The 13,339-nt window shown below is 38.8% G+C and overlaps 1 protein-coding gene across 1 annotated transcript in view; it reads right to left on the bottom strand.

The window, feature by feature from the left end:
• Positions 1–10,642, bottom strand: part of MROH9 (maestro heat like repeat family member 9) — a 77,952-nt gene extending 67,310 nt beyond the window's left edge. Inside the window, exon 1 of the mRNA XM_032389335.1 lies at positions 10,595–10,642. Within this exon, the coding sequence (XP_032245226.1) occupies positions 10,595–10,617 (23 nt within the window). The 5' untranslated portion in view covers positions 10,618–10,642. The remainder of the gene's footprint in view (positions 1–10,594) is intronic.
• Between the last annotated feature and the right edge of the window lie 2,697 nt (positions 10,643–13,339).

Below are 13,339 nucleotides of genomic sequence, written 5' to 3'. Positions count from 1 at the left end.
ATCTAAGAGGAGAGAAAGGGCGGAGACATGGTGGGGAGCTAAACAGACCAAAGGCCATCTGTGGGAGGGAAGGAGCTCGCAGGCACAGAGAGGAGAGAAAAGGACCCTGACACTGGGGAGCCCCCACAGGGAAGACATTTGGCTTGAAAACTAGGAGCACCAAATTTCATGAGTTCTTACAACCAGTGGAACTTAAAGCCTAGAATTTTAAAAATCAGCAGGCTCCGTTCTGGGACAGCCTAGAGGGCGATAGGAAGCAGAGTCTCTGCCCTTAAAGGGATAGCGGAGGAACAGCCCTTGGAGGTGCAGCATAAAAGCAGCAGTTTGAAAAATGCCTGGGGCTTAGGGGATAGAGTGTTATTTACTGATCTCAGAGCATGTCCTGGAGGGACAGAAATCACTGGGGAACTCCTTCAGGAACAAAGGAACTGGCAGGATCCCTGAAGGACTTCTCCAGGAACTGAGGAGCTTGCAGGTGCCATTCCCCTCCCCTGGCCCTTCAGCATAAACACACAGCCACTTGCAGGAACCAGCACTGAGCAGGCATTCACTACCTAACTTGCTTACACAGGGTTCTGCGCCGCAACCCCCCCCCCCCCCCCCAGCTTCAGTGGATGTGCCCTTTCCAGTCAAGCTTGCCTCAGTCCTGGTGCTATTTGTCTCCTCCCCTAGAAGATGGGCACAAACCTTGCCAACACTGCATCTCCTGGCCCACTTTGTGGGACCTCAGTCCCCCTGGTGGCGGCAGCCCCATGGAAGACTAATGCACACCTTGCTAAAACTGTGAGCCCCACCCCAGTCAACTCATCCCACTGGTGGTGACACATCCACTCCAGTATGCTCTTGGCCTATTCAAACAGGGGCCGCACGCCTGGCAACGTGCAAGCAAGTGGCCGGCACCATCCCAAAGGGATTCTGCCCCGCGGCAAGGGGAAGAGAGCCACACATACCAGTCAGAGGGCAGCCCTAGCAGCGGGTGGGGCAGACAGTTGTTCTGATTGCAGGCCCCACCCACCAACAAAAATTTCTCAGGGGGCAACACAGGGAAAGTGCCCTGCAGTTTGGTGCTACTTCATCTCTGGCAAATGCCTGGTTTGACTCAACTTAAGCCCGAGGTGGCCCCAGACTTGTCCGCTAACACCACAGGGACAAGCCACTGCCCGTAGGCAAACAGAACCACTGCAGATGACTGCACTGAAGGGAGAGTTGATAAAACACAGCAGCAGGGCACATGCAACAAACACAGGAGACACCCCTGAAGTGTCAGGTTCTGGTGAACCAGAGACACTGCACTGCAGGGCACTACCAGCCCTCTTCTTCATAAGGCCATTACTTTCAAGAGCAGGAGACAGAGCTGACTTTCCTAACACAGAAACAGACAGAGAGACAAAATGAGGAGACAGGAATATGTCCCAAATCAAAGAACAGGACATAACCACAGCAAGAGACCTAAGCAAAATGGATATAAGTAATATGTCAGATAGAGGATTTAAAGTAATGATCATAAAGATACTCACTGAACTTGAGAAAAGAGTGGAGGATATCAGGGAGACCTTATAACAAAGAGATATAAAAGAACCAATCAAAGTTGAAGAACACAATAAATGAAATTAAAAATATACTAGATGGAATAAATAGCAGGCTAGAGGAAGCAGAGGAAAGAATTAGCGACCTGGAGGACATAGTAATGGAAAGTAATCAAGTTGAGCAGGTGAGAGAAAAAAAAATTATGCAGAATGAGAATAGATTTAGGGAACTCAGCAACTCCATCAAGCATAGTAACATTCTCATTATAGGGATCCCAGAAGAAGAGGAGAGAGAAAAGGGGGCAGAAAATTTATTTGAAGAAATAATAGCTGAAAAGTTCCCTAATCCAGGGAAGAAAACAAATATCCAGATCCAAGGAGGCACAGAGATTCCCCACCAAAATCAACCCAAGGAGGTCCACACCAAGACACATAATAATTAAAATGGCAACAGGTAGTGATAAAGAGAGAATTTTAAAAGCAAGAGAAAAGAAGACAGTTATATACGAATGAAACCCCATAAGGCTATCAGCAAATTTTTCAGCAGAAACTTTGAAGGCCAGAAAGGAGTAGCATGATATATTCAAAGTGCTGAAAGGAAAAAAAATCTGCAGCCAAGAATACTCTCTCCAGCATGGCTATAATTCAGAAGAGAAGGAGAGATAAAGAGATTCCCAGACAAACAAAAACTAAAGAAGTTCATGACCACTAAACCAGCCTTACAGGAAATGTTAAAGGAGACTGTATGATTATAAAGGAAAGACCATAAGTAAGAGTAAGAAAATAGGAAGGACAAAAGCAATAAAAATAAGTGTATCCACAAAAATCAGTCAAGAGACTCACAAAATAAAAGGATGTGAAGAATTACATCATATCCCAAACATGTGGTGGGGAGAGGAGTAAAGAATGGGCTCAAACTTAAGCAACCATCAACTTAATATAGACTGGTATATGCAGAAAATGTAATATACAAATCTAATGGTAACCACAAATCAAAAACCGATAATATATATGCAAAAAATAAAGAGTATGAATCCAAGTATATCACTAAACAAACCCAGCAAACTGAGAGAAAAGAGCAAGAGAAGAAAGGATCAGAGAAGAGCTATAAAACAACCACAAGGGGCGCCTGGGTGGCTCAGTTGTTGGGCGTCTGCCTTCGGCTCAGGTCATGGTCCCAGGGTCCTGGGATGAGCCCTGCATCGGGCTCCCTGTTCTGCGGGAGGCCTGCTTCTCCCTCTCCACACCCCCTGCTTGTGTTCCTTCTCTCACTGTGTCTCTCTCTGTCAGATAAATAAATAAAATCTTTAAAAAAAAAACAAACACAAAACAAGTAACAAAATGGCAATAAATACATACCTATTACTTGGAATGTAAATGGACTAAATGCCCCAAACAAAAGATATAGGGTGAAAGAATGGATTTATAAACAAGACCCATCTATATGCTGCTTACAAAAGACTTATTTCACACCTAAAGACACCTGCAGATTGAAAGCAGGGGTATGGAGAAACATTATGCAGGTAGAAGACAAAAGAAAGTCAGGGTAGCCATAGTTATGGCTTTTCTTTTTGGAGAAAATAGAATTTATGACAAAACTGTAACAAGAGACAAAGAAAAGCACTATATAATAATAACATGGACAATTGAACAAGAAGATATAACAACTGTATATATTTATGCACCCAACATGGGAACACCTAAATACATAAAACAGTTAATAACAAACATAAAGGAACTAATAGATAGTAATACAATAATAGTAGGGGACTTTAACACCTCACTTATATCAATGGATAGATAATCCAGACAGAAAATCAACAAGGAAACAGTGGTTTTGAATGGCACACTGGACCAGATAAAATTAACAGATATATTCAGAACACTCCATCCTAAAATAGCAGAATACATAATATTTAAAAATTTTTTTTAGAGAGACAGAGTGCCCACAGGTGGCGGGGAAGGAGGATGAGGGAGAGAGACAATCCCAAGCAGGCTCCATGCTTAGTGCAGAGCCTGACATGGGGCTCAATCCCATGACCCTGAGATCATGACCTGAACTGAAATCAGGAGTTGGATGCTTAACCAACTGAGTCACCCAGGCGCCCCAGAATACACATTCTTTTTAAGTTCACATGGAACATTCTTCAGAATGGATCACATAATAGGCCATGAAGCAAGTCTCAACGAATTCAAAAAGATCAAAGTCATACCATGCATTTTCTCTGACCGTCATTCATGACACTAGAAATCAACCACCAGAAAATATCTGGAAAGACCACCAAAACATGGAGGTTAAATAACATGCTACTAAACAATGAATGGGCCAACCAGGAAATCAAAGAAGAGATAAAAAATTACATGGAGAGAAATGAAAATGAAAACACAATGGTTCAAATCATTGGATGCAGCAAATCATTGGATGCAGCAAAAGGGAAGTATATAGCAATACAAGCCTACCTCAAGGTGCAAGAAAAATCTCAAACAATCTAACCTACACCTAAAGGAGCTAGGAAAAAAACAACAAACAAAACCTAAAACCAGCAGAAGGAAGGAAATAATAAAAATTAGAGCAGAAATAAATGAAAAAGAAACTAAACACACAATAGAACAGATCAATTGAAACTAGGTTCTTGGAAAAAATCGATGAAATTGATAAACCTCTAGCTAGACTTATCAAGAAAAAAAGAGAAAGGACTCAAATAAATAAAATAAAAAATGAGAGAGGAGAAATAACAACCAACACCACAGAAATATAAATAATTATAATAGAATATTGTGAAAAATTATATTCCAACAAATTGGATAACCTGGAAGAAGTGGATAAATTCCTAGAAACACATAAACTACCAAAACAGAAACAGAAAGAAATAGAAAACTTGAACAGACCGATAACCAGCAATGAAAATGAATCAGCAATCAAAAATCTCCCAAAAAACAAAAGCCAGGACCAGATGGCTTCACAGGTGAATTCTATCAAACATTTAAAGAAGAGTTAATGCCTATTCTCAAACTTTTAAAAAAGTAGAAGAGGAAGGAAAATTTCCAAATTCATTCTATGAGGCTAACATTATCCTGATACAAAACCAGATAAAGATACCACAAAAAAGAGAACCACAGGCCAACAACTCTGATGAACATAGATGCAAAAACAGCATTTTTCACAGAAGTGGAACAAATGATACTAACATTTGTATGAAATCACAAAAGACCCCAAATAGCCAAACCATCTTGAAAAAGAAAAACAAAACTGGAGATATCACAATTCTGGACTTCAATTTATATTATAAAGCTTTAGTAATCAAAACTTTATGGTACTGGCACAAAAATAGACACAGAGATCAATAGAATAGAATAGAAAACCGAGAAATAAACCTAGAGTTATATGCCAATTAATCTTTAACAAAGGAGGCAAGAATATGCAATGGGAAAAAGACAATTCTTCAACAAATGGTGTTGGGAAACCTGGATAGCTACATACAAAAGAATGAAACTGGACCACTTTCTTATACCATACACAATAATAAACTCAAGATGGACTAAGTATCTAAATGTGAGACCTGAAACCACAAAAATCCTAGAAGAGAAAACAGGCAATAATTTCTGACTTTGGCCATAACAACATCTTTCTAGATATGTCACCTGAAGCAAGGGAAACAAAAGCAAAAATAAACTACTGGGACTTCATCAAAATAAAATACTGCACAGCAAAGGAAACAACCAACAAAATTAAAAGACAACCTATGGAATGGGAGAAGATATTTGCAAATGACATGTCCGATAAAAATTTGTATCCAAAATATATAAAGAATTTATGAAACTCAACACCCAAAAAACAAATAAATTAAAAAATGGGCAGAAGACATGAATAGACATTTCTTCAGAGAAGACATACAGATGGCCAACAGACACATGAGAAGATGTTCAACATCACTCATCATCAGGGAAATGCAAATCAAAACCACAATGAGACATCACCTCCCACCTGTCAGAATGGCTAAAATCAAGAAACAACAGATTTTGGCAAGGATGTGGAGAAAAAGGAATCCTTTTGCACTGTTGGTGGGAAAGCAAACTGGTGCAGCTACTGTAGAAAACAGTATAGAGGTCCTTCAGAAAATTAACAATAGAACTACCCTGGAATCCAGTAATCTGGCTATTGGGCATTTGCCCAAAGAATATGAAAACACTAATTCAAAGGGATATATACACCCTTATGTTTATAGCAGCATTATTTACAGTAGCCAAATTATGGAAGCAGCCCAAGTGTCCGTTGATAAATGAATGCATAAAGAAGAAATGACGTATATATACAATGGAATATTACCCAGCCATAGAAAGAATGAAATCTTGACATTTGCAACAACATAAATTGATCTAGGGAGTATAATGCTAAGCAAAATAAGCCAGTCAGAAAAAGACAAATGTTGTATGATTTCACTCATGTGGAATTTAAGAAACAAAACAAACACACAAAGGGGGAAAAAAAAAGACACAAATCAAAAAACAGACTCTTTTTTTTTTTATTTATTTTTATTTATTTTTTAAAGATTTTATTTATTTATTTGAGAGAGAGAGAATGAGAGAGAGAGCACATGAGAGGGGGGAGAGTCAGAGGGAGGAGCAGACCCCCCGCAGAGCAGGGAGCCCGATGCAGGACTCGATCCCGGGACTCCAGGATCATGACCTGAGCCGAAGGCAGTCGCTTAACCAACTGAGCCACCCAGGCGCCCAAAAAACAGACTCTTAACTACAGAGTTTGGTTAAAGATAGTTACCAGAGAGGAGGTGGGTGGGAGGATGGATGGAAATAGATGGCAGGTATTAAGAGTACACTTATCTTGATGAGCCCTGAGTAATATAAGGAACTGCTGAATCACTTACTGGATTGTATACCTGAAACTAATATAACACTGTATGTTAACTACACTGGAATTAAAGTAATAAAAAATTAACTAATTTCATTTAAGAGTATAAAGTTTAAATTTTTAATGTTTTTTAAAAATAATAAAATAATATTATGACACCAATTATGATTTATCATCGAATGCAAGGATGGACCAATATCCTAAAAACTATTAATTAACACATACCTATAATAGATTAAATTAAAAATTGTGCTTTAATCAATCTTGAAAAAGTATTTAATAAATATCAACATCAGTTTTTAAGGAAAAGTGAATAGTTTGAATAATTTCTTGAACGGTTTTATTTAAACCAACACTTTGTTAATTGAGAAGTAGTGTAAGAGTTTTTATTAAAAACAGGAACAACATAAGGGTTCAATTTCCTATTTTAAAATATTGTGTTGAAGTTTGTTGTTTTTCAAATAAGACATGGTCTAATAAAAATAGTTCAGTGAGCTCAAACACAGGATGAATATATCCCCCCCCCCCCAAAAATCCCGTATGCATCCCAGCATATCAGAAATTGCTGTCCAAACAATAAAATGGGGGGGGGACCAAAATGCAATATAAATTAGAAATCAGTCTAGTAATGTGCAGAATCTATGTTAAAAATACCTCAAACTTTTGAGGGAGAACATAAAACAGAACTTGAATAATTAGAAAGATAGATTTATAAATAGGAAGATTATTTATAAATGTCAATTATTCTCAAATTATTTTACAAACTCTGAAAGTGCAATTAAAATTTCAGGACATTTTCTTTTTCTTTTTTTTTTTAATGTATTTTTTTATTATGTTTTGTTAATCACCATACATTACATCATTAGTTTTTGATGTAGTGTTCCATGATTCATTGTTTGTGCATAACACCTAGTGCTCCATGCAGTATGTGCCCTCTTTAGTACCCATCACCAGGCTAACCCATCCTCCCACCCCCCTCCCCTCTAGAACCCTCAGTTTGATTCTCAGAGTCCATCGTCTGTCATGGTTCGTCTCCCCCTCCGATTCCCCCCCTTCATTCTTCCCCTCCTACTATCTTCTTCTTTTTTTTTTTTTTTTAACATATAATGTATTATTTATTTCAGAGGTACAGGCCTGTGATTTTTCATCAGAAGTTGATAAAATACATTTACCTTCCACTCAAAAAAATAAATTGGAGGGATTATCATAGGTTACTGTGCTGGAAATGATCAAGAAAATAAGGAAGATCCAGTTCAATCAGGTAATAAAATCTATGACAGAACAGCACTAAGTCAAAACAGTTTAGTTGTGGCACCAGAAAAAAATTCTAAACAATGGAAGGGAATGTAAATTCTAGAGAATACGTAATAGGGGAATATAAAATACCTGGATAAATACTCTATCTCCCCTACCTGGCCAAATGTGGCACTAATTTATTGACAATATTTCATGTTGGGTCAGAATGCGTTCTTAGAACTCTTTTTTTAATTAAAAATTTTATTGAGATATTTGTAGCTTTACATGCTGTTGTAAGAAATAATACAGAGCGGGGCGCCTGGGTGGCTCAGTCTGTTAAGCGTCTGCCTTCGGCTCAGGTCATGATCCCAGGGTCCTGGGATCGAGCCCCGCATCAGGCTCCCTGCTCCGCGGGAAACCTGCTTCTCCCTCTCCCACTCCCCCTGCTTGTATTCCCTCTCTCGCTGTCTCTCTCTCTGTCAAATAAATAAATAAAATCTTAAAAAAAAAAAAAAAAGAAAAAGAAATAATACAGAGAAACATCTAATATACTTCCCACAGTTTTCCCCAATGGTAACATTCTCCAAAGACTATACTATAATATCTCCAGCAAGGATATTGATATTGATTCCTTTCAACCATCTTGTTCAGATTTCCCCAGTTTTAATTATGCTTGTGTGTGTGTGTGTGTGTGTGTGTGTGTGTGTGTGTATTTAGTTCTACACAATTTTATCATACGTAAAGCCTCCTATATCTACCACTGCCATCAAGATACTCAAGAATAGCTTGGAACCCTTAAACGCATAACTATTCCCTTATACAGATGAATATAAAAAAGCATTCAGAGTTTAAACAAGTTTTAACTTTGGAAATGAAGCATTTTAACTAAGTGCTATCTGTATTGTGATCAGCAAACATTTTCTGTCCAAATGACAAGTATACTAGGCTTTGCTGGCCAAATGGTCTCTGCTCAGGTCTGCCGTCATAAGGCAAAAGCAGTCATAGACAGTGCATGAATAAATACATAAATGTGGCGGTGTTCCAACAAAACATTGTTTACTGACCTTGGAATTTGAATTTCATATAGCATTTGCATGTTGTGAAATATCCTTCTTCTTTTAATTCCCCCCAACTATTCAAAAATGTGAAAAAAGTGGGTGCCTGGGTGGCTAAGTTGGTTAAGCGTCCAGTCTTGATTTTGGTTCAGGTCATGATCTCAGGGTCATGAGATAGAGCCCCACATAGCTCTGCACTGAGCGTGGAACCTGCCTTAGACTTTCTCTCTCCCTCTCTCTGCCCCTCCTCTCCCCACCCTCACTCCCTCTCTCTCTCAAAAAAAAAAAAAAAATGTAAAAAACATTCTTCTCTCTCAGAATGTACAAAACCAGGAGGCTGCAAAAACAGCAGGATTTAGCCCATAGGCCAAGTTTGTTGACTTCTGGTGTGTATAATGGAATTGTGAAGATAATTTAAATTAGTTCATAACATAAAAAATATCTGTTATAGCCTAGAGAGTAACAAAACTCAAGTAACAGAAAACTAGGAGAAAGTGAACATAATAGTGAAGTATGATGTAGAATTAATTTTGTACTAGATGTCATACAAAAAAGTGAAAGAAAAAATAAACAACAATGACACTAAAATCAATTTTGATAAGACAAAAAAGAATAAAAAATTTTAAGACCATAAAAATGCCATGATAAGCTTACTAAGTATATGCCACCACTAAAATCCTCATGAAGCTGCAAAGGCCACGAAAAAATTCCTACATGAGAAAATTCATAAATATATAAACATACAGAAAATATTGGGTCTTGCTTTTTTTTTTGAAAGGAATACAAATTAAAATAATAATGAGGTACAATTTTGAACCTATTAAATCAGTAAAGTAGAAAAATGTATGTATGTATCTGTATCTTCTCATGACTAGGCTTTGAAGAAACATTTATTATTAGTGAGGCTTTTCTGGACAGCAAACTGACTCTTTATTAAAAGCTCTAAGAAGCAGGGCACCTGGGTGGCTCAATCTTTAAGCATCTGCCTTCGGCTCAGGTCATGATCCCAGGGTCCTGGGATCAAACCCCGCATCGGGCTCCCTGCTCAGTGGGAAGCCTGCTTCTCCCTCTCCCTCTCCCCCTGCTTGTTCCCTCTCTTGCTGTCTCTCTCTCTGTCAAATAAATAAAAAATCTTAAAAAAAAAAAAAAAGCTCTAAGAAGCTTTTTATCCCATCTGTAATAGTTTGGGTTCATGGGAAGCAGATGCCAAAACAGGATTAGAGGTGCATGAGATTTCTAAGAGAAGGAGAGAAGGCAGGAAGGAGGCTTACGGTAGAAAGTGTCTTAGACTACAGCAAGTTCTACAAAGGGTTCAGCCAGGTTGATGAGTTTTCTAGATTCAAAGTCACCCATTGGAGTTGACTCTCCTACCATGCTTCCTGGACGGTCATGCTGGTGGATCTACACAGGGAGCAGCTAGGGCTGTCTACCAATTTGGATTCCCAGCAGCAGGGCATTTTTGTGGTTGCCTATCATCTAAATCAGTAACCTCACCCTCAGAATGCTATTTCAAAAAAATATTTCAGAGAAGATACAATCTTTATGTACAAAGATGATTATCATAATATTGGCAAAATAAAATATAATTTAAAAATTTCAAAATTGGGGAATCTTATACTGCCATTAAAATGAAAATATGAGTATGTAGAAAAAGAAAAACTTAAGATATAATGCCAAAAGGAAAAATATTACAGAAAATCTGCTTATTATTCTACAATAATTAGATTACCTGCAGATCTGTACAATACTTAAGAATTGAGGAAGAACATGAGAAAGAAAGATACAGTAGCTGCTGAATCAGGATGGTAGGATTTGGAGCCATTTTCTGTTTTTCACAATTGTGATTTTTCTCTATTGCATTTTAAAGATATTCAGTCAGTGAAATGAGAGAGCGTTAGAGCTTATTGTACCTGGAGTTGATAGCGAGGATCATGGCTTGGTCACTTAACAGGCCTGAGTACGCATCCCATAGGCCGGCAGCTATGTTCTCCTGGAAGTATCAGGAAAAAGAAAAGAATCAATGTTGGCTGCTGTGAGACATCACATGTAGTTCTCTTCTTCCCAGAGACTGGACTGGAATATAAATCCAAGAGTTCATTGTGTTGAGAACAAACTCTAAATCCATGATAGCATCTCGGCCCGAATGGTGGCCTTTTACAGCCAACCACTCTGCTTCTATAATGAGCATTTCCAGACAAAATTTTGTTAGTCATGTTCATTACCGGGAGCTCCTCTGCACACCACTGTCACTTTTAAGTGCAATCTACTCAGTGTGGAGGTCTCTTAATAAAAAATACCAGCAGGATGATTTAAGTCAGGCCTTACTGAAAAACGTCTCACACCATAGAATGAGAACCACGTACAGGTCAATGTACAGCTATTTAAACTTATCAGTGATAATCACTGAGATTCCATTAAGACTTTCAAGTTCTTTATTGAAGAAACTGGAGAAAGCCTGGTGGAAGAGCATCTCTTTCCTTGTGTGCATCCTTGTCTTATTTATGCAAGCCTCTCTTGCAGGGTCACCTTCTTGCCTCAGACCCAATAATACTGTTTATGGAAATTCTCAGCCTGTATTTCTGAAATAACTCGAAGTTCTTTTTTAGGTCCTGCTGTGTACTAATGCTATTTCTAAGGGCACTTATGCCCTCTAATGCGTATGCAATTGCCCACCACTGATTACTTATCACCCTAACAAAAGCCTTTTCCAGTCTGTTCAGTGCTCCTCTTCTGACTCCAGCATTGAACGCCCTGTGGGATATGTCCTGCCTTTGTGGGATGTGAGAGTTATTACAATGCATAGGGCTATATGCCGGTCTATAAAGTCCATGTTGTGGACTACATGTTTGTGTCCCTTCCAAAACCGTATCTTGAAACCCTAATCCCCATTGTGATGGTATTTGGAGATGGGCCTGTGGGAGATAATGAGGTTTAAGATGAGGGCATGAGAGTAGAACCCCAAGATGGGGCTCATGCCCTTATAAGAGAGAGGCAAGGGAGCTTGCTTTCTCTCTCTTTCTGCCACGTGAGGATGCAAGGAGAAGGTGACCATCTGAAAACCAGGAAGAGCAACCTCACCCAAACACTGAATCTGTTGTACTCTGATCTTGGCCTTCTCAGCTTCTAGAAGTTTGAGAAATTTCCACTGTTTAAGCTACCCGGTCCACAGTATCTTGTTAAACCAGCCTGAACTGCCTAAGATAGTAAGAGAAACTTCCCATTTGGGATCTGAACTAAAAACTGGCATTTCCCCAGTAGACACAAGTATGCTGTCATGACCTTCCTGGGTAAGAGCACACTGAATGTTTCCTAACAGCCCCCTCTCTGGGCTAGGCTCAGACTGAGTGGTGCAAGAGTTATTCTTCTTTCTCTAAAATATTTTTTAAAGAAGATTTATTTATTTATTTGAGAGAGAGAGTGCATGAACAGAGGAGGGGCAGAGGGAGAAGGAGAGAGAGAGAATCTCAAGCAGACTCCTTACTGAGTGCAGAGCCCCACACAGGGCTCAATCTCATGACCCCGAGATCACGACTTGAGCCAAACACTCAACTGACTGAGCCATCCAGGTGCCCCTTTCTCTAAAATATTTATATCCATATCCATCATTGATTCCTAACAACAGCAAATATGATCCTATTCAATCTTAAGAGAATAATTCTTTTCTCTGTTGCTTATTACCATATTGCATGTTATCATTACTTAGAGAACATAAAACCTTCTATATGGCAGACAACTCTCACTGGGACATGGAACTATAAATGGTGATTTGTCTAGTTTGAAATTCGACATTTTTTTCCTTGTCACCATTTTCTTTCAATTTGGCCAGGAAATCCACCAGTACCCATTTCTCTGGGCAGTGACTAACTGAACATTCTGTCTCTAAGTAAGTAATGATCTTTTGGGACTATTGCCTCAATGGGAACTTTCCTCATAGACAAAGTTCTAACTGGGCTTTAGTCCTTGGAAATCAATTTGTAACACTTCAAATCTAAATCACTAGTTCTCAATACTGGTTGTACACTGAGGGGCTGAAAAATATTGATTTTGATTCCTCGGCCATGTCTTCAATAACAGACATTAAAAACAAAACAAAACAAAACAAAACAAAACAAAATAAAACTAAGGCTTCAATGATGGTGATGTATGGCCAGGATTGAGAAGCACTTTTTAAGTGAACTATTTCCTCTCAATCCTGGAGCTTGCTTCACAGTAATAAATTGCCAATTAGTTGATCTATAATAACAGGGACCTCTGCTTCTCATCTATTAGCTAGCTTCTCTTTTTCTCACGGAGCCAAATTTGTTACTACAACTCCATCATCGAGTTATTGTTCTGCTCCTATTACTTTGGCATCACATTTTTGTTGAATAACTGATTTACAGCACATCCCCTTGTTGTCGTGGACATGCTTTTGCCTGCACCATACGTACCGCTAAAGTTAATGTAATGCCAGAAGCCAGTGCACACATCGGCAAGTGATAAGGATCGTCTAACATCTATAAACTGGCTCTGTAGTGATGTCAATCTAGGAAGTTAAAGGAATTGGCCAGGAATTTCACTGCTTTCCCCAGTTAGGTTTTTTGTTATTGCTCAGACTCTATAACATGCTCACCAGTGTTCCCAGAAATTTTTCAGTGCCTCCTCTGGAGAATTAT

This window comes from Phoca vitulina, unplaced genomic scaffold (genome assembly GCF_004348235.1).
Source record: "Phoca vitulina isolate PV1807 unplaced genomic scaffold, GSC_HSeal_1.0 scaffold54, whole genome shotgun sequence".
NCBI classification, from domain to species: Eukaryota; Metazoa; Chordata; class Mammalia; order Carnivora; family Phocidae; genus Phoca; species Phoca vitulina.
This window is presented reverse-complemented; position numbering and strand designations above follow the sequence as displayed.